Source organism: Phaseolus vulgaris, chromosome 9, assembly GCF_051622355.1.
Source record: "Phaseolus vulgaris cultivar YP4 chromosome 9, ASM5162235v1, whole genome shotgun sequence".
Lineage (NCBI taxonomy): Eukaryota > Viridiplantae > Streptophyta > Magnoliopsida > Fabales > Fabaceae > Phaseolus > Phaseolus vulgaris.
This window is the reverse complement of record NC_143506.1, coordinates 22,458,580-22,484,065: the sequence shown is the minus strand read 5'-3', so window position 1 is coordinate 22,484,065 and position 25,486 is coordinate 22,458,580. Positions and strand designations below refer to the sequence as shown.

At 27.9% G+C, this 25,486-nt stretch overlaps 3 protein-coding genes across 9 annotated transcripts; 2 read left to right on the top strand and 1 right to left on the bottom strand.

Annotated features, from left to right (window-relative positions):
* Nucleotides 1–1,978: 1,978 nt before the first annotated feature.
* LOC137823040 (pathogen-related protein) lies at nucleotides 1,979–3,318 on the bottom strand. Its single transcript, XM_068628144.1, has 4 exons — nucleotides 3,077–3,318; nucleotides 2,835–2,967; nucleotides 2,450–2,751; nucleotides 1,979–2,358 (listed from the first exon to the last, which is right to left on the bottom strand). Exons 1-4 carry the CDS (start codon nucleotides 3,209–3,211, stop codon nucleotides 2,215–2,217), a joined length of 714 nt encoding a protein of 237 aa, XP_068484245.1. The 5' UTR covers nucleotides 3,212–3,318; the 3' UTR covers nucleotides 1,979–2,214.
* A 4,418-nt stretch (nucleotides 3,319–7,736) lies between these two features.
* Nucleotides 7,737–11,799, top strand: LOC137823039 (myosin heavy chain-like protein). 4 transcript variants are annotated; one of them, XM_090295840.1, is made up of 5 exons: nucleotides 7,737–8,430; nucleotides 9,476–9,659; nucleotides 9,851–10,151; nucleotides 11,258–11,316; nucleotides 11,485–11,799. In XM_090295840.1, the coding sequence occupies exons 3-5, from the start codon at nucleotides 9,907–9,909 to the stop codon at nucleotides 11,514–11,516; spliced, it is 336 nt and encodes a 111-aa protein (XP_090151966.1). In that variant the 5' UTR covers nucleotides 7,737–8,430; nucleotides 9,476–9,659; nucleotides 9,851–9,906; the 3' UTR covers nucleotides 11,517–11,799. The 4 variants fall into 4 exon arrangements, with proteins under 4 accessions (XP_090151966.1, XP_068484244.1, XP_090151965.1 ...); XM_068628143.2 differs by having other exon boundaries at nucleotides 8,052–8,430; nucleotides 9,476–9,641; XM_090295839.1 differs by lacking the exon at nucleotides 7,737–8,430 and adding an exon at nucleotides 8,472–8,952 and having other exon boundaries at nucleotides 9,476–9,641.
* A 9,240-nt stretch (nucleotides 11,800–21,039) lies between these two features.
* Nucleotides 21,040–23,404, top strand: LOC150025216 (WAT1-related protein At5g40210-like). 4 transcript variants are annotated; one of them, XM_090294963.1, is made up of 8 exons: nucleotides 21,040–21,190; nucleotides 21,324–21,579; nucleotides 21,699–21,764; nucleotides 21,881–21,994; nucleotides 22,176–22,413; nucleotides 22,515–22,673; nucleotides 22,763–22,914; nucleotides 23,094–23,404. In XM_090294963.1, the coding sequence occupies exons 2-8, from the start codon at nucleotides 21,407–21,409 to the stop codon at nucleotides 23,242–23,244; spliced, it is 1,053 nt and encodes a 350-aa protein (XP_090151089.1). In that variant the 5' UTR covers nucleotides 21,040–21,190; nucleotides 21,324–21,406; the 3' UTR covers nucleotides 23,245–23,404. The 4 variants fall into 4 exon arrangements, with proteins under 4 accessions (XP_090151089.1, XP_090151088.1, XP_090151090.1 ...); XM_090294962.1 differs by having other exon boundaries at nucleotides 21,042–21,184; nucleotides 21,290–21,579; XM_090294964.1 differs by having other exon boundaries at nucleotides 21,050–21,190; nucleotides 21,290–21,579; nucleotides 21,881–21,998.
* The last annotated feature ends 2,082 nt before the right edge of the window (nucleotides 23,405–25,486 follow it).

The window sequence follows — 25,486 nt, the reverse complement described above, 5'->3', positions numbered from 1 at the left end:
AAAAAATATACATTTTCACATTACACTTAAAAAACAATTTATCTACTTCTATTAATTGAGTAAAACTTTATACTTTGAAATCATTTTATTTATTGTTTACTTTTTCCTTTCAAAAATATCAATTCTTCACTTTTCATCCTCCAATCAAACAAAGCATCTTCTGAATGAAAAGTTTAAGAGATTGAATTCTTTATTCTCCTTACAAAAAAGTAAACATGTGATGTGATTGAGATTAACCTACTTAAATTGTAACTTTATACCTGCAACCTTTTAGGATGGAGGCGGCTATTGCCAAGTATACATCAATACTTTTAATTTAATTAATAGCTTTAAGTTAAATATTTTATTAAATATTCTTAAGAAAATACTTTATTGTTTATAATAAATTTCTTTGAATTAAGAAAAATATATTTTATAAAAATATTTAGATTTTATAGTAGTAGATTTTTTAATTAAATATATTTTTCTTTTCAATATTATAACACGAAATTCTTTTTGTATTTTATCAAAAAAAAATTATAATTATAATAAAAGAAATATGAGAATGAGTTATTGTGAGTCATAATATTATAATAATATAATACAATATACGTTATATATAAATTAGTATAAAATATTTTAATATTTTAATTCACACGTATAAATTAATATGAAATATTTTAATATTTTAATTTAAATTAAAAATTTATTTATTAAATAAATTAAAAATTTATTTATTAAATAAATAAAGAAATAATAATGACTTATTTAAATAATTTTTTATTACAAATATTTAGCTGACCTAAAATTTTAATTAAGAACGAAAACTAATTTTGCGTAGGACGATGAAAAATATATTTAATTTTAAATTTTTTATTGTAAAATTATAATATCATAATTTATAATCATAAATGCTTTTTAGAAAATTATATTAAACTAAATTTTGTAATATATATGATTTATTTAAAAATATAAAATTAAAATAGGAGAGAAAAGAATGCATGAATGATTTAGAAGATAAATGAACGTAGTTTAAAATTGTCTATATTAAGAATGTGAAATTAGTAAAATCTGAAGCGTGAGAGTTTTGCCCTCCAAAAATTGTGCATTCCTATTTCTAACCGTTTTTTTCATAGTATATATTTTAAATTAACTCAATCAAAAAACATATAATAAAAATAGATTTAGAAATTTATATACTATAACTAATCTTCCAATTTGTTTATAGTATATATAGAAGGAAATGACTATTAATAATTATTTTAGTTAAAAAGATAGATCAATATTTTTTTAGCTCTCAATGAAAGTTTTATTCTCTTCATAAATATTCATTTGGATAGAAATAGATACTGAAGAAAGTAGAAAAAAAAGAAAAGATTGTTATAAAATTGTTTTCTCCATGGATCATCTAAAATGTAAGGTGTTTTAGGTCTATTCACAAAAATAGAAGAACTGAAAATGTTATGGTCAATTTTAACAGGCTGCAAAAACTAATGCAGCCGACAGTACAAGATAAGAGAGAATATCAAAGAAAAAAAAATATAAGAAAATGATTTGCAAATAGAAAATTTAAGAATTTTCAACACTCCTCTTAAATGGTGTGTCGAATACATGTATCAGACACCGACACTCGTAGACACATAACCGTGAAGTGTCCAAGTCAAAAAATATTTGTTGAATTTATGATAATTATAGCATAGTTTTAACACAATTTAAAAAAAAATTACATTAATTTTTTAAAAAATTAAATTTATTGTATAATTTTTTATTATGATTATAAAAATAAAAAACAAATCATTTTGAATCTCTCATGAAAAACATTTTTCTACTTCAAAAAATAATTTGAAACATACTTGTACACATAAATATTTATTATTAATTTATATAATATATAAATTTGTGTCCCAATTATACGTATTCTGTGTCAGTGTATATGTTTGAATAAAAAATTATTACTTTTAAAGTAAAAATATAATTATTATTTTTATCACAACTATACTTATTACACAGCCACCATTAAAAGATATACTATTAAAAATATATTGGATACATTGAAGATGACTTAGGAAAGGGAGTTGCAGAAGCTTATTATTACATGGGGGATAGGGGATATTACCAGTAAATTACAACTTTAATGGTAGGATTAGGGTGTAAAACCTAGCAATTAAAGAAGGCAGAAATAAGTTTTGCAACTATAGTTTTATTGAAGGTTAAACTTTTTGAACATGTTGTTCTCTAACCAGTGTTCCTGAGTACAGGACAGGTCGCAACAGCATCTTCAGCACTGCCCTCAAACTCACCACCTTTCAGGAGACCTGCCAGCAGTTCCGCAGGATCATAAAAGAACTCCACCTTCACTACTTTTGAATTCTCATCCAACTATCACCATAGATATATACATCAATCAATCTATAGTCTTATCAATATATTCATTATTGACAGTAATTAGTATAAAGTAATGTATTATTACCGTGAAAATGGCCATTCCATAGAGTTCAATTTTGTCCCCAGTGGGTGCGTGGCCTTTGAAGGGCCCCTCCATGTAACCCCAGTGCCTGAACTTGTACACAATCTCCGGTGGTCCTGAATAGACGTGCAGAATCTCCAGAGCAAAGCCGCGGGGAAAGGCTGTGGTAAAGGCCTTGTGAGATGAATCTGCTGTTTCTGCATATGGATTGTAGGGCCTCAGTTTCTCTGGCAGAGAGGTTTGCAGAAGAGGGATATACCCTCCACCAAGCTTCCTTTTCTCTTCCAAATTTATGCTCTTCCTTCCTGTCCAAACAGTTAACATCAAACAAATTCAAACCATCAAATAAAAACAACAACTGACTCTGATTCTGCAGATAAAACGCTACCGTTTAGGCTGAAAGTGTATTTCTCCGGATCCACTGATCGGTTCTCCAGGAAATCAAGCTTGTGGAACATTTCCATCTCCCATTGCTTCACTATAGTCTGCACCCGCTCTTCCAGTGAACCCGGAGCCCATACCTGTCATCAAAAAAATCATAATCAAACTCTTGATTAAGCTATACATATACAAAATTAATTAGCATTAAACTCGTTGAAACAGAAGAAGAAAAAAAGCCCTAATTATTACCTTTGTTCGGCCTTCTTCAAATAGTTTGTTGACAGCTTCATAACTTGGAGGTCCGTATCTCCATTTGGTGTTCTCCTCAATGTCTTGGCGCAAGAAGGGACGGTATTTGTCTTCTTCTACACTTGACGCTGCCATCTTTAGAACACTGTGGTGTTTTTCTCATCTCTCCTTCTTTTATGGAGATTGATGGAAAATGACTTAGATACACTCAAAATATCCCTGAACACTCAAAATATCCCTGAACACTAAAAATATAATAATGATAAGTTTATAGGATATATAATATGACAAGTCAGAATAGTAAGATTATAAAAAAATAAGATCCATAAAATAAAAAATATTTTTCTATTGTTAAAAAATATATTTTTTTCCAAAAAAATAAATAAAATATTAGTAAAAGTGTGAGTTTTATAAAATTATTATTTTAAATAAAATTATAAAAATATATTTGAAAAGGATATGACACATTAGAATTTAAAAAAAAAAAGTTAAATTAAGACTCAATAGAAGTACCTCCTGTTAAGAGAAAAGATAAATAAATAAAACGTTTAATTTATGTATATGAAAAAATTGAGGTATACCTATCATTATTCTTGATTTTGGAAAGAGTATTATGTTATTATGTGGAAAGAATTTAAAACCAACTAATCTTTTATTTTCCATGTTCTAAATATACAATTTTATCTTAAAATTCGTAGATTACATAAATTATGTAACTTCTGTGCATGAATGATTAAAAATAATTAATCTATACTTTATAAAAATTATATAAAAAGAGGATTTCTTTTTATAATCGTTTTTTATTTTATTTTATTCTTATAACAATTTTTCATTCTCTTAAATTATTATCATAGGCATTTCGTAGAACAATTTTCAATTTGATTTAAGAAGAGTTTTTAATTTCTTTTTACTTGATTCTTTATTAAATTTGAATATCTCTAGCTACTACACATAACTCAAGTACACATCCTACTTCTCACTTTCTTTTATGTATCTACTTCTCATTTTTTTTTCTTTCTTTTTCACTTTCATTTAAAAACATACTTTCATTCTTACTTTTCTTCCTCTTTCTATGTTTTGATTAATATTTGTGGAACCTTAATATGACATTTGTCTTATGAAATTGATATTGAAGTTTGTGACTAGATGGAAGAGAAAAACTTAACAAAAGGAGTTGCGGGCACCATCACAACAATCGATAATTCTCTTTACGTGCAGTTCAATGTGTGAAACACTAATTTGTCATTTTTCTTATGAAATTGTAATTGAAACATGTGACTAGAGGAATAAGAATGACTCAACAACAAGAGGAGGCATAGGGTACATGATGAAAGTCCTTGATTATAAGACGTTTTTTTGGAGTAGTTTTATGGATTTAAATAAAAATCATACAGAACAGTGACTAAAATATATTCTCATTTCCTCACGGAAAAGTTACATCCGATTTTCTGATTTTTTGTCATACCACTTATGTCTATGTTATTCCTCTATATTTTCTTCTTTTAGATTTTTCTTTTCGACAGTACAATCATCTTAACTTTTTATAAATTGCAGATTCAAGAGACCACCTTCAAAATAGAGATAGTGGGATTTGGTCACCAGATAACATTATGGAAAGAAGGTATGTCACTAGTCTTTGTTTGTTCTTTATTTATTAATTGTAGATGGTTAAATTTCATAGCAAAATAGAGAAAGAAGAGAATGAAAAATTTCATAAGTAGTAACAAGAGTTTGTCTTCTTCCCACGAGTTTATCTTCTCCCCATTTTTTATTTATTTTTTCTTAGTTTATTATTACTGATTCATAATCTTCAAACATGAAGAAACTTCCGTTAGAAGAATGTAAAAAGAGGAAAAACGTAGAAAAAGGAAGACACTGAACCCCAAGACACTATTTTCCCTACACTTTTATATAACTGTCGTGCTTACTCCTCAAGCACAAGTTAACAAACAAAGCAGTTTTTTAATTTTAAAAATTCATTTTATTTATTGTCACTTAATAGTTGTTAGATGTTGACCACTTTATTTGGAGAGAGTGGAGAAATTTGTATGCTCCTGTTTTAGACTATTTTTTTTCAATTGCTATAAAGTTTTGAATTTATGAAATTTATGATTGGCTTTTATATTAACGATTTTTAATCTCATTGATTATGGTATAATGCATTTTATTACTTTTTTTTAATTTTTAATTTGATTCAAATTAATCACGAAATAGATTGGTTTTGAGTTGTGGCCGGTTTGCTTTAGAAACAACTTTTCTGTTTTAAACTGATTTTCTTCTTTATTTTTAAAATTAAAGATATTTGTAAATTTGTCATATATAACATACACTATGTTGACTATGTTTCCTTTACAATATGTCAATAGATGCACTTAGACCATTTATAAATCTTCTCACGTATATTCATATTTATTAAAATATACTATAATAATATTAATATTATTATTCAAATTTTAATATTAAATATAAATATATATAAATAATAATAAAAAAAATACAAATACATAGAAACGGTATTCCCGCAAGTATTGATAATTGACAATGTAGATACAACACAAAAACTTATAATTATTTTACTTAAATGTAATTTTGGTATATTTTATCTTGTATGATAAAAATATTTAGTTTCAAGATAAACACTATTATTTGAATTATTTTGAACCATAATTTATTAATAAAATAATAAAAGAGTAAAAGATTAAAAATTGACAGAGAAAAATAAGGAAATTATAGTAAAAGTGAAAACTGTTGAAGATCCCACATCGACTAGAGATTAGAGCCTTTCATTGTATATAAGTGGGTGCAAACCTCAACCCTATGAGCCGGTTTTATGGGGTCATCGACTTAAAGTCCACTTCGTAATAAAAACCTTAAAAGTATAACTATAAATTATACACCTTAATAAATTTACAAAATGTAACAATTAATTTTTTATAAAATAATGTATTTTTTCATTGATTTTAATTTTACAATTTAATTCAACCCAATATTATCGACACACTAAAATAATAAACATTTTTTATGATTGTTAAAATAAAAAATAAATTTTTTATATAAGTTTTTAATTACCTCATAAAAAATTTAAACTTTCTATAATTAACATAGAAAGTGCATTTTTTTTATTTTAAAAACATTGTGATATTGTGATATGTATTCATTTTCCTACTTACATACAAATACTCTCATTAATAATACTATTTATTCATCATAATAAGTAATGTAATGACATTTATGTAATAAATTATAAATTTATTATGACTCTTGTATCTAAATATTACTAGTAACATCTTATGATGGTGAAAATATTATATGTCATAGAAAATGAATTTTTTTTATGATGGTTGTACAATCGTCATAAAAAATACAAATTTTTTATGTTGTATGTATCTATGACAGGTCTAAAATCGACATAAAAAAGACATATTTTAACTGTCATAAAAAGTGTTTTTTACATTAGTGTCTATACAATAAACAAGCACAAATTTCTAAATAAAAATTTTGTTGCATTAACAATTTTATTAAAAGTTAATATATTCTACTACATAAAATATTGTTAACTATAGAAAGTTGTTAATCTTTACATGGTCATTTTTAATAAATACATAAACAAAATTATGATCATTGTACTTTTTGTAACACTTCATCTTTCAATGAAAATGAAACATATATAATTGTATAGGTTATATCGTGATAGTGGTTGTCATTGCACCGAGTTGCTGAAGGATACTAGAATGTGATTATTAGGATGTGGTTATGAATGACTAACAACTTTCTTTTCTTTTCTGAGAATTATTTTGTACATATAAAAAAATCAAATAACATTAATATACATTAATTTAATTAATTGTAATAAAAAAAGACAAATGCATAGTTTATAATTTAAGGAAGAAAATATACCCTCACACGTGAATATTAATATGTTTATATCTAGTTATGCATGTCGAGTTACCAATACTACTTTTAAGTAGTTTTAAGTCAAGAAATTAGATATTAGTATGATTCAAATAATGTAGTACATATTTTTGAAAGAAAACCATACAATTATAATATATATCAATTTGTATTTCCATTTCAAAGTAATTATTGTATAAATAAATATTATAAAATAAAATAAATAAACAAAAGAGAACAAAGATAAATAAAAGAGTAAAAGGAAGACAAAAGATATGAGAATGAAGATCTCTTCAATTGTGTTTATAATCCACTTCATAATAATAAAGATTATCATGGATTTATAATCCCAACCACTATTAACAAAATCATTGAAATATAAAGGCTATTAGGATAATAATATTGGTTAGGATTATAAACCATGTTAATATTTTTTTATGCAATAATTTCTTTTGAGAGAAAAGATACATGTTATTTATACATTTTTTTTCCACTCTACTCTAATTCATAAAATACATTCACGAAAATGAAAATGAAAAACAACCCTTATTAAAATTATGATTCTCGATAAGTTAGTCTATAATGAAGAAAACGACTTTAATGACTATTGTAAAAACAAAACTTGATTTTGTTAATATTGGTTGGCATTACAACTTGATTCAAAAAAAGCTTTTCCCTATATGGAGTGTACAGAAGCCCACTTGCCATTTCAATTTAACAATGTAAGTTATACATATTATATTGTTCCTCAATTTAACTTCCTTTTTTCAATCTTCCAAAAGAAACAATATAGTTTTGCATTTACATTTTTCTATCGTATTTTCACTTAAAACGAAATAAGTTTTTTAAATTTATTTCTGTATTTCATTTAAGTATCTAAAATTAATATTGATGTATTATATTATTAGTTGAGTGACTTAAATGATAATAATAACATATATTTAAAAAACAAAAAGGAAAGTTATACAACATAGAAACAAAAAAAAATTGTATGGTACATGCATCTAGCACATAACCTTAATAATGTTTTAATAATTATGCGGTGTTGGTAATATGGTAAAGTAAATTTTTTGCTCTAACTTTTGATTAATAAGTAATGAAAAAAATATGAATGCCTTAAAAGCATTAAGAGGAAGAGGAACAAGGGTTGGGATATTTGATTAAGGAATAATAGGGTAGGATTGAAAAGAAAGATAGTTGCTGCTGAGAGGAGTCGATCCACTCTCTCTTGCCTTCTTCCTTTCCCCTTTCCATTTTACAATTCTTTCTCCCCTTTCTCCCTTATTTATTTATTTATTTATTTATTCATCTTTTATTATTCTTTCTTTTTTTTCTCAATTATTCTTCTCCTTCGAAAATAGGAGAAAAATAGAGAGACCACCAGAAAAAGTGAAAAAAAAGTAGGTGACAGGAAAGAAACTGTAAGGATCTCCAGAAGGATCCACCAACCTATTGCAGCGCCGGTATGTTTTTAGTTTTTACTTTCGTTTTGTTTTGGAAATTTGGTTTCGATTAAAGAATTTTATACGATCCCTGATTTTCTATCGCTGCTGAATGATATGATTGTGTATGCTATTTTGGAAATTCGCTCAATTGTTTAGCCGTTTGTAGATTGTAGTTACTGTAGATTGTAGTGATCAAGGCATGATTTGGGGATGTTGATAATGAATCGATTATGCTCAGTTTTTGGTATCAACTAAAATCTTTGCATATGTATTGGGGACTTTTACGATGACCGGGTGCTGCTGTGGGGACGTTCAACAATTTTTTGCTATTGCGATAGTACATTTTAGGAATGTGTGATATTCTTCTTTTTCTTTGAAACAGATATTATTTTCTAGATTATGCCTCTGTTACCCACTGCCTTGCTGTGTATTTCATGGTTAAATTAGCAATAAGGAACTGGATTTCCTGCAGCTGAGGACTGGGATTGCACATGTGGTTGTTACTCTCTAAGTATGACCCAGCAATCGGTGTGATAATTGGTATTCATAAATCTTATTCCTCACTTTGGATCGCTGCCTGTGTTATTGTACAACCTGATTGGAGGGGTGATCATCAAAACTAATTTCTCTGATAGGTTACTAAGATCTCTTTAAGATATTCATATGACCTAGATCTTTATTGCCAAATTGACTATTAATGGTATATTATTTGAGGATATGATTTGGTTTCTTTTGAAGACATTTATAATTTTGTTGTTTCCTAATCATGCTACTAATATTTAAAGTTATTATAAATATAGTTGGATAAACCTGTTAGAAAACTGATTTCGGACTTAGGAATTGATTGAGAGCCTGAAATGCTATTATGTGCGTGCATATTGGGCCTTAGGAATGTGTCCAAGAATCTAGTTATGTGTTGCTGATATTTAGAATAACTTAGTTCTTATTGATGATTCATTATGTGCTTGTATATTGGGCCTTAGGAATGTGTTGTTTGATCTCAACTCATAACTCGTAACAACTCTTCTTATCTCAACCTTTTTATCTGATTTCACAAACACAGTGGAGGATGTCGGGGCGGGTTCAGATTGATGATTCCAAAAACGACGACGTTCCAAAGGATGAATCCTCTCCGGTTCAACACGACGAACCAGAAGAGAAGCTCCGTAAACGGGACTACATCGACATCTTTTCTCACCCCAACTTGATGAGGCTTCTGAACAAGCAAGGTTGAAGCTTCCCTCAAAGTAACTCATTTTTTTTCCAAAATTAAAAAAATATTTATCACTCTTATACCAGTTATTTTAATATGCGTCTTATTTATGAAATTTAAGAGTAACGCATTACAATTCATGAAAATCTTATATATTGTTGTAGAAGAAAAACAGACACAGTAATTCGTGAAAATCTCAAATGTTGTGTGGGGTTCGGTTTTCAGGTGACCAGATCGTTCTATTTGCAGATAAAGTTTTGAAGTTCACTGGTTCTGGAAAGATGAAATATCGATTTCTGATGATTACGGATTTTGCGATTTACATAATTGACCCTGAAACTGATTCCCTTAAACGGAGGATAGCCCTCGCAGCGGTTGAGAAGATTTGTGTCAGTGAGCTAACTGATAACTTTCTTGCAGTTATAATTCCGACAGAGTATGATTTGCTTATAGCTAGCGCTAGAAAGAATGAAATCATCACTGCCTTTGTTGAAGCTTATGAACCTGAGGTCGTTTCTTCCAATAGGTACTTGGAGTTTACAGCTATTATTACATTTCTCCATCCCTTGTCATTGCATTTGTATGTTATTGTTTATGTGATCTACAGTGGGTTCCCGAGGATTTCTACAGAATGTGTTTAGAAATTTTGAATACACATGCTAGCAAACAATTGAATTTTTGGCAATCCTTCATTTTCAAATTCATGGTTTAAAGAGAGATGGCATGCTTACAAATTAGCTTGTTAAAAGATTTTTTTTCCTTGTTTCAACAAATCGTGTTACATTTCATGCTACTCCGTTTAGCTGCAATCTTCTGTGTGGGCTACTGATTGAAGTTTTACACTATAAACATTGAAAAAACCTAGAGATTATAAGAAATTAGTCCATTTGTACCATCCCAGTATTTCACCCTTGTCTATCTTGGTTAGGTACGATGATATTTGGTATGACTCTGGTAGCTGTATAAAATTATTGATTATGTAGGAAAATATGGTACATTTCCAATGGGAATTCTAAATAATTTGTTATACCATTTAAAAGATATTCCTTGACTCCTATAAAGATCAGTATCCCATTTCTGAAGTCCTAATACTCACAAGGTAGGTTCTGATGAATGAAAACGTCACGCTGGCTATACACACACTATAGACCTGCATACCCTGATCCCTTTTTTGTTGTATCTCTCTGTTTTACTCTTCTGTTGAGTGTCTCTCAGTTTTAGTTATGTAGGACAAGAAGCTGTTTACATTTTTTTTCTATGTTTGTAACCTTGTAATGTGCTTTTTTATGTGTATCTCTTGTGCCCTTTATTATTTTTTTTGTTGATAAATAAAATTACATAGTTAGATTTGTAATAACATTTTCTAACCCGAGTTTTAAGTTGTTTCTAGTAAGTTGTTTTTTGTTTATAGACATGGTCCGTGCTGTATTCCAAAGCTGACAATCAAGGACTAATATGTGTTCACGGGATGTGGTTTCCCCTAACCAAATATTACTTCAACCCTGCAGGAATTTACTAAGTTTGATTAATTTTTTTGTATGGTCTTCTTTATAATATTGTTTTCAACCATTACCTCGAAATTTTCTTGACTTTAATCTAGCACTAAATACATGTTTTGTAAGTCCTTTTCAGGTTTGAGTATAATGCAGCATCCGACTTGGTTAAGGAGATTGAATTTGAGGAAGTTGAAGGTATGTGGAGGAAGTTTTTCTTTCCTTTAATTTTTTTTAAAAGTTGGGGGAGGAGCTTGGAAGGGGAATTAACGATCTAGGTCAACATTCCATGCTTATTTCTCTTATTATAGTACTTTCAGCTGCATTTTTTTAGTTTTCTCTTATTTTTCTTATAATATATTTCAGGCGGTGTCAAAACAAGAATTTTGAGGAAGTGAATTTCTTTTGTATTTTCGTGATAATGTCTGTAAACTTGGTGGATATACGTGCAAGAAATTATTGTTGAGCGATTGTGTAGAAAAGGTTCTTCTTAAGTTTAAGCAAACTGCACGGGTGAAATTAGTACCATATTGCTTTAATCTGTTATGGCATGTTTGGACTACTGTTCCTTATATGCTGAATGTACTTTTGGAGAAGGATAGTCTTTGTATTTTTTTATACTAAATGTATTTTTGGAAGCTTTCAAATGGCAATACAAACATGCCTATAGATTCCCTTGGATATGCTCTTGGATATGCGGAAGAATTCATTTATGGCAGATTCTTCCTGCACCAGATGATTTTGGACTGCACTCAATATATGTAAAGAAAAAGACCAAAATACTTTTAATGAAATGAAAATTAGAGTTTAGGTAAAATGTGCGCCTAACCCACACCCAACCCAGAAGTGCACCCTTCATTTATCTGTGGTCATTGTGAGACAGCGCCCCGGAAGCTTGGAAACTTAAACAAAGAGCAACTCAAGCACTTCCATTCTTATTCTTCTTGCGACTGTGGCAGCATTGAAACTTGGAAGTAGCTTTGATGCATCGCGACGATAGCAAACGAAATCACTAGAGAAGGATTGAAGCCACTGAAGGATATGAAGCCACCAAAAAAGGACTGCTGCCTCATAGTGACCACAAAAAAACGAGGGGTGCACGACTGGGTTGGGTGTGGGTTGGGTGCACATTTTACCTAAACCCTAATTTTCATTTCATTAATGGTATTTTGGTATTTTCCTTTACATATATTGGGTGCAGTCCAAAATGATCTGGTACAGGGAGAATTTGCCTTTGTTTCTCCCTACATCTCCATATATGTTCTTCGGACATTCCATACAAAACATGAAAATACATTTTTATCTTTCTTGTACCACCTTCATTCAAAACATGAAAATACATTTTTATCCTTTTTTTGCCACTCTCATATTTTGGATTATATAATTTGGAAGTTAATTTCAAATTCAGAAATAGTTTATGAATTATGTAATTTGGAATATATTTTTAAAAAATGGTATTTTGGATTATATAGTTCAGAAGTCTGAATTTGAAAGTAGCCCCGTATTATATAATTTTAAATATTTTCAAAAAAAATAATATTTTGGATTATATAATCTAAAAGTCTGAATTTGAGAGTAGCTTCTAGATTATGTAATCTAGACATGTGTTTGAAAACAGACTTTCAGATTAAATAATCTAGAAGTTAAAAAGACTTCCAAATTAAATAATCTAGAAACTAACTCTGTATTTGAAAAATGATTTTTGGATTATATAATTCAAAAATCAATGTGAGAGACATTTTTTAAAATACCAAAATTAGAAAACATGAGGTAAAATGTCTCAAATAATCAAATGTTGGTCGTTTCCTAATTCATGTCCCGGTGGTAAAAAATTGACCCAGCTCTCTATTGTAGTGGCCAACTTCTTCTTGCACCTCTACAAATTTCTTCCTGCACCCCATCATTTCCAGAGAAGACTTTTGGATTATTCTTTATGAAATATTTCTCGAATATCTTTTCTGAAACATGTTTTATGAATTCTGGATTTATCAATCTGAAAATAAAAAAATGTATGTGTGTTCAAGAAAAGTTGTTCTGGAATGACTTTTTTGTCTTATGAATTTTTTATTTCAAAAATACTCTTTGTTTAAAGAATCACTATTCTGGAAACACCTAAAACAGCAAAGGATAATTTTGGTATTTTGGAATAATGTAGGAGCTGAAAGAAAAAATGTAGAGGTGTAGGAAGAAATTACCTTGTAATGGACAAGGCTCATACTTCATGGCCCAAAAGTCTGTTTCATTAACCGAAAGTACAGGAATTAGGCAAATTCTTACACCCAACATATTTGAAACTTTATCTAACATAATTTTAAAATTCTGAAAATAATCTTTATTCTGAAATGAAAATTCGGAATAGAAAATAATACATCTAGAAGAGTTTTTTGTGTTATGTCTATAAAAATCCGGAAAAAAATTAAAAACCCATTCTGGACAAGAAAATCTGGAATACAAAAAATAATATTTCGTCTTTTCCATTTGGAATTGGATGCAGTTATATGGTTATATGGTACAGGAAGCAATTGCCCAGGAATTAATGAATTTTGCGAGTGTTTGTTGATGGAAGGTTCAATAGGAGACGTCAACCTATAGAGAAAACTTCTTTACACTGATAGTACGTACATATTTGTATAATGGAGAATTATGAGCGTTCAACTTCTCGTAGTTTTGTCTCCCAAAGTTATTTTTCATCTCCCTCTTAGCATGGCAGATTTTTCCCCCCCACGAGTGATAAAAAAAATTTAACATTTGCCGTTTAGTTTTGCTTCATTTGTAAGTAAATTGGTAAGATTTAGCTTCATGTTGAGCTTTAACAAACAAACAATACAGGATAAAAAGTTCGATTATAAAATATAAGTACGAAGTAGACAATTTATTTAATTTTTAAATATTGACTAGTGGAACAAATTTGTCATTCACAATAAAAGAATGTTTAAATTAAAAATAAATAAATTAATACTTATAATTGTAAAAGATGTATGCAAAAATTTGGCAATGTAATAAATTTTAATAAGTTAAAAACAAAATTAATCAATAAAGTAATAAATTTAATTAATAAAAATGTTGGATTATAAATTTTTTCTTCTTATAAAAAATAATTAAAAATTAAATATAAATTATTTATTTATGCATAAAACTAGTCCGAATTAAAATACAATTTCCAGTATGATTAAATATCTCAGTTAAAAGAAAAAAAATTATTTGATATTGACGTAACAAATTATTTGATAAATAAATATTATTTAAATATTTATATTTATAAAAATTTAATTAAAATTTAATTTTTATATTAAATTTAAATAATAATATTATTTTTATATCTTTTCATAATTAATATTATTATAATATACTTTTTTTTTATTATATGTAGATATTTGTTAGCAATAAACTTTATTTATATATATATATATATGTGGTGCTAGATCTTTATTCACACGTTATATATATATATATATATATATATATATATATATATATATTTATTCACACGTTATATATATATATATTTATATATATATATAAAACGTGTGAAATTGAAAAAAAGTTCTGAGCAGTTGGTCGCGTTTATAAATGTGGGTAAATTCTCTATCTAGCACCATTTATATTTTTATTTCTCCCATTTAACACCCTTTTGTTTTTATTTCCCTATCTAACACCCTTTTGTTTTTATTTCCCTATCTAACACTCTTTTGTTTTTATTTTCCTATCTAACACCCTTTTATTTTTTATTTCCCTATCTAGCACCATTTCAAAAATAAATAAAAATAATAATAAATTAAAAAAGTTGATAATTTTAATTTTGAATCCATTAAAAAATAAATATTTTTAATGTTTAAAATAGTTAGAAATATAATTAATGAATAAAGAAATGAGTTTTTACAAAATAAAAATAAAAAATTAATAAATTTAAAATATTTAGTTTAATTTCTTTTTAAGAATGAAGATAATAAAAAATTAAACTCTAGGACAACATAAAAGTTGAATCTATAAACATAAATTAGTATTTATTTTTATTATTATTGATGATGTAATCATGTTAATTTCAAGTAAAAAAATACAAGACATAATTATAAAAAAATCAAGTTGAATAAAGACTGATATGGACATAAGAGAACAACATGATCAAATAAAAAAACGTTCATATTGTCAAACACTAGGACACACATAAAGAACATGTCCCAACATTATTGGATTGTGCACTTCTCGTCATTAATTATGTTTCATTTCGCACAAACTATTTAATGTATCATTGAAGAAAATATTAAATGGATGATCATCTTTCATTTATTTTCTTTTTTATTATCAACATATACTTATTTAATATCGCAGTATATCTCTTATATTTATCTTATTTGGATTTTTTTTATATCTTTTATCTTTATCTTATTTTGTTTTGTCTTTATTTTATATCTTTTATGTTTTTAGTTATTATTTTTTTCTGTCATTCTTTATTTATTTTTGTTTTTTGTTTTTATTTTATTGTTATTGTTTTTATTTTCTAGACTTATTTATTTTTGCATTTTCTTCTTCTCATTTTTAAGTATTAAGTGTAACATTTGCATTAGTTTTTTTTAGGATTTTGCATTTAGAGTAGACACTTCAATATTATTTGTGTGTCCACCTATGTAACACGGATACAGACACTTACACGATATGAATGCAGACATGGAGATACGTATAATCTCTAAAATGTAGGATACGGGGACACAAATCTATATATTATAAAATTTTGAATTATATAAATTGAAAATAAATATTTATGTGCAAAAGTATGTTCCAAATTCTTTAGGGAGTAGGAAGATATTTTTCATGACTGGTTCAAAAGAATTTGTTCTTATTTTTATAATCATAATAAAAATTTATACAATAAATTTGAGTTTTTAGAAAGTTATTGTATTTATACCTTTTAAAATTGTGTTAGAATCGTGCTAGAATTTTCAAAAATCCAACAAATATTTTTTTGAATTGAACACTTCACCGATAAGTATCCTACGAGTGTCGTAAGATTGTCGGCACGAATACGTGTGTCCGATACGGATACGCCATTTAAGAAGAAGTGTCTGAGCCTATTAATTAATACTAACTGACTTTGTTTTTTTTTATAATTATGTCCTGTATTTTTGACTTAAAATTAAAATAATTACATCATCAATAATAATAAAAATAAATACTAATTTATGTTTATAGATTCAACTTTTATGTTGTTGTAGGGTTTAATTTTTTATTTTCTTCATTCTTAAAAAAATAATTTTAAACTAAACATTTTAAATTTATTACTTTTTTATTTTTATTTTGTAAAAACTCATTTCTTTATTCATTAATTATATTTCTAACTATTTTAAACATTAAAAATATTTATTTTTTAATGTATTCAAAATTAAAATTATAAAAAAAATTCATTTTTTAATTATTTTTTAAATAGTGCAGATAGAAAAATAAAAAATAAAAGAGTACAAATAAAAATAAAATGATACTAGGAAAATAAAAGTATAAATAGTGCTAGATTGAGAATTTACCCTAAATGTTGAATTAAAAGCTATTCTTTAATTTTCAAGTATCTAATTTTTCTGCGTAGCGAAATTATGTGTTCTCTGAAGACATCACATAGCTAATATTCATACGCACCACCACAATGAAGGAACTGGGCGTGGTTACAGCGATATTGACGTCACAGTTAATGGATGTGATCGTCAACACTCTCAGCAAAGCAGCTATGAAGAAGGGCATCAATAACTTTGTATTCGTCATCTACTCCAACGCCTTTGCACCTTCCTTCCTCTTTCTCTTTACCTTCATCTTTTCTAGGTAAATTTAACAATTCAAAATAGTTCTTATCTTATTATATATGTAAGTTAATTTTCAATATTATAGTTAAAGTAATTTGTTTATTTTGGAGGATCCTAAATGTAAATCCTAGATATTTCAGAAATTCACTAATAGTCTGGAATAGGTACATAATTTTCATAGTTAATCCTTAAATTTATTTGGGTTTAATCTCGGGTTTTTGATCATCATGGGGTTATTTTTTTACTGTTTATCAAAATGGGGTTCGTTTTAAAAAAATTACAAATTTAGGCAAGTCGTGCCAATTTGACACAACTTCATATGCACAAATCGTCCCAATTAGACACGACTTTGCCATGTCATAATGAACTCGTGCCAACTTGCCACGACTTCTGCCTTATCATACTGAAGTCGTGTCAACTTGGATGTTCTAAGAGTGTTATGGATGAATAAATACATAGATAAAGAAAATGAGAAAATTAATAATCAAACTTGAATTGAATTTTATTATTAAGCTTGTCTGTGCGGACAATTGCTTCTATTGTGACCTTCCATTCTACAATATGAACATATTTTTGGCTTATTTGGAATTGAATCATCCATTTCGTTACGAATGTGTTGAGTGCTAGGTCTTCCTGATTGATGTCGACGCATGATGGGGTCAGGTAAGAAATTTGGTCCCGTGTAAGTAGACCAATAATCCTGATTTCGAACTGGATTAAATTGGACCTCATAAGCCTTTAAAATATTGTGCAAATTGTATAATGGGACCTTTTAAATAACGACATTTGTGGTCCAATATATAAACAATAAAATTTTAAAAAAATTATGACATGGCAGAAGTCATGCCAAGTTGGCACGACTTCAGTATGACATGGCAGAAATCGTGTCAAGTTGGCACAACTTCAGTATGACAAGGTAGAAGTCGTGCCAAGTTGGCACAACTTCAGTATGACATGACAGAGTCGTGTCTAATTGGGACAATTTGTACATATGAAGTCGTGTCGAATTGACACGACTTGCCTAAATTTGTAATTTTTTTTAAACGGACCCCATTTTGATAAAAAACAAAAAAAAATAACCCATCATAGTCAAAAACCCTTTAACCTCTATACTTTCCGTTCCTACTGCATTGATTTCAGAAAAGCTTTGAGACTAGGATTTAACCAACAATTCAAAAGAGTTTATCATATATATAGTGTCTTGCTAACGTTTTTAATGTGTCTGTATTTCTCGGGTGCATGAAGAATATTTACAAGGGTCTAACAACTTACTTGATTTATCTGCAGTGTTATCGGAGCAGGCATAGTAGTTATTGGTTTTTATGCTGTTCTTTGGGGGAAAACTCAAGAGAAGGTGGATGAAGAACCCACAGTGTGCGGTTCCGAACCACATAATAATGAGGCCACTCTTTTACTGAAATAAGAAATGGTGTGAAAATTACTCAAAATCAAACCATTTGTAGAGCTTAGGACATTGTTTGTTGTTGTACCACTAGATGGATGGTGCACTATATTGTCTACAATGTTGGAGATAGTAAATAATGTGTAACCGTTTTTTCTTCTTTTTGTTATGAGGTTGGTCTATGTATAAAGTTACTTGATAAGAAGAATGTGATCTTAGTCTGCATTCTTTTATTTAATAGACATTTTTTTTCTTTCGAAAGTTAAGAAGATTTAAAAATATCACTACAAAAATTATTAATTTTAAGAAGGATTTATTAGAGGAGGTTATAATAATAACCTCTATTAAAACATCTATTTTTTTTAGGTTTTCCAGTAAGTCTTAGGTTTTTTTTTTAATAAATCACTGTAAAAAAATTATTATTTTAATTTTTTTGTGTTTTAAGAAACTACCTCTGATATTTACAATTTTCAATAGAATGAGAGAAGCATAACCAGAGAAAGAAAGAAGATGGATTATCTTGAAAATGTTCAAAACATGATCAACACCGAATCAAAGATGAATAACCAAACCTTAAATTTCAAATCTCAAAATCCTTAATCACCACCACAATTTCCACTTTTAAATCAACAATTAAAATCAATAAATGTCTAACTTTTTGCATGAAATTTCACTAAATAATGAGATTTATAAATCTACAAGGACGTTGGTGGTTAAGAGTGCTAGCTTCTCGGTTTGTTAAACATTTATAATGAAATATGATCAAAATAGAAAGTTGTGTTTTGAATTATTTTTTGTATGATTGTTGTTATACTGAAGAAAACACATTATAGTATTCATTGTATAATGGAAAAGTCTTATAGACTAAAACTTGAGACTCCTAAGCACATATTTACTAGAATGTTTGAGTATGTTCATGCATATATTTTTGGGTTTTGGGTTTGACATGAACTTAGATCTTTGGATGAAATTTTTACTTTCTGACCATCATAAATGATTATCGAGGAATGTGAGATATACATCTTGAGAATTAAATTGAAAATTTAAAAGATTTAAGGAGTGATACAATCTAGTTGAAAATTAACGGATAACCAAACTAAAAATCTTAAGACTAACAATGATTTGATATTTATCTTAAATAAGTTTAAGAATAACATTTTTTGTTGTTAAAGCGACGACATTTTTGTCATTAGAAAACTTATATAGCCTAGAGGAAAAACATGTTTGTGTTAGCAAAAGTTAATTTGTGACTAGTTTTACCACAAATGCAAAGTTTTCTATGTTCCTCTGATATCCGTATATTAGTCAAGAATTTGTTGTCAAAACATTGACATTCTTGTTACGCACCACAAAAAAGGATATTGACAAAATAGATGATAAAAGATCCATAAGAGTAGAACATTAGATATGACATTACTATATTGATAATCTAATGTATGTAAAAATAATATGACTTGATCCTCTATTTTTTGTTTAAAAATAACAGTTAAAATGTTAAAAAACACTTTGTGATGCCGATATACACAATATTAAGGATGAAATTATCAAGTTCATTCCAAAACCCACAGTTTAGTAAAGAAATTAGTCATAAAAACATCACCTTATTTTACTGAAGAAGCTTTAAACGAGAGATAAAAACTTACATGTAATGTAACACTTGAAAAAAAAAAAAACTATAAACAAAAGGCAAACTACTACAACAGTAGAAGGTGCACAACACCTACAAGATACACTACAAGAAAATCATAAAACAAATTTTAGAAAAAAAAATAATTAATTGTTATAGTGACTAAATTATAGATTATTTTAGAAACTAAAAAAAAAATTGATTTCTAATTTAGTTTCTATTATTGTTAAATGGTTTCTAAATTGGTAGCTAATTAAAAACTAAATAATTGGTAGTTAAAACCTAGGTAGCTAATTAGATATCAATTTAGAAACTATTTAGAAACTAACTTTAGAAACCATTTTTTTTAGTTTCTAAAATGATCTTTAATTTAGTTACTATTGCAACTAATTATTTTGGTATCTAAAAATTGATTTTTATTTGATGATTTTCTTGTAGTGATAACATATAACAATCAAGACAAACATAAAAATAAATAATAATAATAGGATTATACTAAATTAAGCTAACACGTGTTTTAGAATAATTAGAGGATCAACACCCTAATTAAAACTTCAATATACAAGAAGATAAAATTATAGATTAACAAAATAACTAAAATGACAAGGTAGATGTACACAAAATCAGTCATCCTTCCGTATATTTATTTTACAAAATAAGGCCTTCAAGTGTGAGCAAGAGAGACAATAAACCGTTCTGAGCATGAATAAAAAATATCGGTGAAGATATGAAATTTCAAAATTTTAAGTTGTAGTTTTTTTAAGTTTAACAATGCTAGGGCAATTTAAAAAAAGAGAGTAGATTTTTTTTAAAAAAACTAGGAGAGTATGAGTTAATTGTGTTTTAATGATGTGTCTTCTTTTTTGTATTTAAAAATATAATTATACCTTTTAATTATGCTCACTTTAAAATAGACTTACGTTTAATTTTTTTAAATTGCGTTTCAAAACAGTAATTATATATATAGATATATATATATATATATATATTTGTTATTTTTTTAAAACAACTTTTAAAAGTTACTCTCTCCTCTTAACGGACCTTCCTTTTTTGTATTGACGTTATTGTATTTATGAAAAATAAAGAGAATGCAAGATCTTGATTTAGAGAAAAGACAGGTTTTTGTCGACATTCTCACCATACGCACTTTCCTTTGTCATAGGGTTTCATTCACCTGTTGTAGTAAATTTAGCGACAGTTCTGCACTTGAAAGGAAAAGATGCGTCCAACACAGCACAACATCATCATTTGGTACAAGTGTGTCTTTTCTTCTTACACGTTATCTAATCCACCTTATCAACCATTTTTTGAGTTTTGAAGATATTTTCTTGTTCTCTGTGCCCCCACAAATTTCAGTCATTTTCACTGGATCAGCTCCACTTGAACACAGGTGCCTCTCATCTTTATAAACAACTCATACTCAGAAAATGCTTACCAAATTGTATTCACCAGAAATTCCTTCAGAAGACCACCATGAGGGAATTGTGCGTGGTTGCTCTCCTGTTAGCCATAGAGTTCTTGGATGTGATTGTTTACACTGTGAGCAAAGCAGCCATGACGAAGGGCATGAACGATTTTGTGTTTGTCATGTACTCCAATGCCTTTGCATCTTTCTTACTTCTTCCCTTAACCGTATTCTTTCACAGGTATCTCCGTCAATACTTCTTTTCTTTTCCCTTTACCCATATATTAAATAATTCCAAACAAGTCAATACATTGTCCTCTCTCTCTCTCTCTCTTTTTAATCGATTTGATGACTTAGCAGGAAAAGAGATCTTCCGCCACTCACTTATTGCATAGTGGCCCAAATATTTTTTAATGGCTTGTTGAGGTAATTGTTTATTTCACCTATATTGTAAACAATCTCAATTTTAGTTTAATCTGAATGAATAAGGTGGACTTCCTTTCACCTTTTTTTTCTTCGAACTCGTGTTGTCTGTCTTGCAGTTGCAGTGTTCAGATGCTCAGGTTTTTTGGAATAGGTTTCAGCTCTCCTACTTTAGCAACTGCAATGTCCGATTTGATCCCTGCTTTTACCTTCATACTTGCCATCCTCTTCAGGTTGGTATGTTTTCTCTCATTTTGTAACATTTGTTTTCTCTTGAAGGCACTGAAACTTGAGATCTCAGCAATGAACAGTGATGAATGCAATCAAATTTTGGAATTAATAACTACCTTATAAGTATTGCTTCATTTTCTGAATTAGTCCTTAAGCTTATCCTTTTGGTAATTGTTGTTACAGGATGGAAAAATTGGATTGGAAAACTAATAGCACACGGGCCAAGTCCATTGGGACATTTCTATCAATTATTGGAGCCTTAATAATTACTCTGTACAAAGGCCAGGCAATCATACAAAATCATCCATCTAATAAATTGTATCCCAAAAACCTTGTTTCATCTGAGCAATTTGATTGGGTAGTTGGAGCAGTGTTGCTTGCGGGTCATAGCATTGTTCTCTCATTGTTGTTTATAGTTCAGGTAATTAATGCCAATATCGAACACCCTTTTGGCTTATATGCAAATAAGTATAACAATTGCTAAAAATGATTGGTTTTACTTAGTTTCTTTCCTATTTGTAGACATGGATAATCAGAAATTACCCTGCAGAGCTTGTGGTGGTACTCACTCGCGGTGTTTTAGTCGCTCTGCTATCTGTTCCAGCTTCACTGATTTCAGTAGAGGATCCAAAAGCTTTGAGATTGGGATTTGATGTGCAGTTGATAGCTATTGGATGTCAAGTAAGAATAGAGACAGTGATACTATTTCCTGTATTATATAAGTCTTGTTGTTCTGATTTTGAGTTAACTTGATGAGTTTCTGAATGTAGGCAATTTTCAGCGTATCCTTTCGAAGTGTTGTTCATATATGGGTGATGGGAAAGAAGGGCCCTCTCTATGTTGCAATGTATAAGCCAATTGGAATAGTCTTTGCGGCCATAATGGGCATTTCGTTTCTTGGTGACTCTCTCTATCTTGGCAGGTATAAATTTCTTTCATGTCTTCATCATAAGAGAAATTTTGAGAGAAGCTTTTTGTTTGCGTGTGAGTGATGGCAGTCTAAGGAAGACAATTAGGAAAGGGGAATATTCTTCTTTTGTGCATGAATGCAATTGAAAAAATACTTTAGTCTTAGAAGTCTTGGCTTTGTTTTATGTACAGTGTTCTTGGAGCAGCCATAGTGGTGATTGGTTTTTATGCTGTTCTTTGGGGGAAAAGCCAAGAGAGAACGAAGGAAGAGAGTGAGGTTCAGACGTTGGAATCATACTCCCCCGTTGTCCCTCTTTTGCAGAACAAGACAGTGGAAGAATAGAATCATCCCACTGATATTGATGGAATCAAACACTTTGACTTTTGTTTAGGCAAATGCTGAATTTATGAGCATTTCTAGATCTTCAAGTTAAATGTCTCATGATGTAATTTTTGGCAACAGACTGAACAAATAATAAAAAAATGAGTCATTGTTCGGTTCATTTGAGACCTTAGTCTAATTTAATAAGATAACATGGGTCTGTTTTATGTTCAAATCAAATCATTGGCCCCTTCATTTGCAGCACTGCACCTATGACAGTTTCTTGCATCAGATGTTCATTCTTGAATATCAATATAATCTGTTTTAATTGTCAGCGCATTTGCTATTTTTGAATAACTTAAGTATGATTCATGGCACATACATAAAAAAAAAACATTAAATATAGTTAGAAAAATACCATAAAATACAGGTACTTGATAATATTACATCTCTTCTTATTTGTTAATGGGTTATTCACATTTCCATATTAATTTTGCTTTCAGTGTTATGTTATTTTACTTAATTTTCAATCAATATTATACTTAAAAATATAAATTAAATATGTAAACTCAAATTTTTAACTTTTTTATTATAATAATGAGTATTTTTATCTTCTTTTTCCTTGTAGAATCTGAAATATATTCTATAGTTTATAATCTAAAATATATTTTTGAATGTGATTGGATTAATAAATCTGAAGTACATTTCAAGATTGTAAAATTTGGAAATTGTAAAATTTGGAAATGCATTTAAACATCTTAAAACACATTTAAGATTATATAACCTATATATATATAAATGTATTTTAAATCACATAATTAGGATATATTTTTGAATTATAAAATCTAAAAATCTATATTTTTTTATTAAGTAATTCAAAAGCGTAATTTGAAATATATTTTTAATCAGATTGTGTAATTCATGTTTCCAAATTCAACAATATGGAAAATTAAAGCATGGACATTTTAATTTCTTCAATACTCACATGAAGATGAAGATGTAAGAAGTAAACATGGAGGAGGAAAAAGTAATTACCTCGGTTGTATTTGGGAACTAACTACTTTTCAGTTGATTTTTTTAATGATAAATTTTTTTGTACTTTCATACTTTCCTTCAACATTTTCATATCTTTTAATAATATTCTTCTCAATATGGTTGAGAGTTTGATGTTTTTTTCTTTATTTTCGGTAGTTATTTGTGGTGAATATTAATGATTAAAATAAGTTTTGTGGTATTTCTATTGACATGATTATGTTTTTCTCACTTATTTTTAAATTTAATACAATGTAATTAGTTTTCATATATTTATTTTTATTTAAAATAACTCAAGTATATACTTCTAAAATTATTCTCATTATAAAAAAAATAAAAGTCTTTTTTCTAAAAAAATAAAATCACAGTACTAAAGTCTAACCTAATAAGAACAATTTCAATGGAATGAATTTAATATAACTGAAATCGTGAATCTAATAAGAACAATTTCAATGGAATGAATTTAATATAACTGAAATAGTGGACACTAAATAGTACTAGTTTATCAGTTTTACATTAAAGTAGGACTACTTACGGTTACACAATATTTAAAAAGTTGCACTTTACACTTACAACTTCAGTACTAATTATTTTTTTTCGCGTTTTAAGTACTACTAATTAAAATCATATGCACATCTTTTATTTATTTTTATATATATATATATATATATATATATATTTTTTTTTTTAATTTTTAAAAATCCTGAACATATGACGATTTCTTTAAAATCATTTCTCCTCGAGATGTATGACTTATCCAATTTCAATTTTTTTCCATGTCAAAAATTAATAAATCTAATTACACTGGAAGAAAACATATAAATGATAATAAGAAAGGTAGTAGTATCTCAGAAGAGATCAACTCAAATTTTGTGAGTTCTGATGTGTTAAGTTATTTCAAAGACTTTTGTAACTTTTTTCATATTTAATTAATATTTAATTTAATAGTTCATAGAAATACACATTTTAAAGATATATGCATATATATATATTATTTTATCTTTATAATTTAGAGTTTTAAGTTTTACATTTTCAGTGTATATAGGAAAATTTTATACGACTCAGATTTTAAAATTAGTTGTGTCTTTGAGTATAGTCTTTACAATAGAAATGTCCTAGATCCTTGCATCATAAATATTAAATTTGTTTTATTCTTTCAAAATACTGAATTTTTATTTGTTTCATTTAATATTTGTTTTAAGTTAATAGGAAATTAAGATGCTACTACATA

What these genes read in the sequence shown, in the direction of transcription:
- LOC137823040 (XM_068628144.1), bottom strand. Translation starts at nt 3,211, where the DNA reads ATGGCAGCGTCAAGTGTAGAAGAAGACAAATACCGTCCCTTCTTGCGC. An exon ending in TTGAAGAAGGCCGAACAAAG is followed by an intron (nt 2,968 to 3,076) that starts GTAATAATTAGG and finishes TTTTGATGACAG; the next exon opens with GTATGGGCTCCGGGTTCACT. An exon ending in ATGGAATGGCCATTTTCACG is followed by an intron (nt 2,359 to 2,449) that starts GTAATAATACAT and finishes CTATGGTGATAG; the next exon opens with TTGGATGAGAATTCAAAAGT.
- LOC137823039 (XM_068628143.2), top strand. Translation starts at nt 9,482, where the DNA reads ATGTCGGGGCGGGTTCAGATTGATGATTCCAAAAACGACGACGTTCCA. An exon ending in GAGGCTTCTGAACAAGCAAG is followed by an intron (nt 9,642 to 9,850) that starts GTTGAAGCTTCC and finishes TTCGGTTTTCAG; the next exon opens with GTGACCAGATCGTTCTATTT. An exon ending in TGAATTTGAGGAAGTTGAAG is followed by an intron (nt 11,317 to 11,484) that starts GTATGTGGAGGA and finishes AATATATTTCAG; the next exon opens with GCGGTGTCAAAACAAGAATT.
- LOC150025216 (XM_090294963.1), top strand. Translation starts at nt 21,407, where the DNA reads ATGAGGGAATTGTGCGTGGTTGCTCTCCTGTTAGCCATAGAGTTCTTG. An exon ending in TTAACCGTATTCTTTCACAG is followed by an intron (nt 21,580 to 21,698) that starts GTATCTCCGTCA and finishes ATGACTTAGCAG; the next exon opens with GAAAAGAGATCTTCCGCCAC. An exon ending in GACTCTCTCTATCTTGGCAG is followed by an intron (nt 22,915 to 23,093) that starts GTATAAATTTCT and finishes TTTTATGTACAG; the next exon opens with TGTTCTTGGAGCAGCCATAG.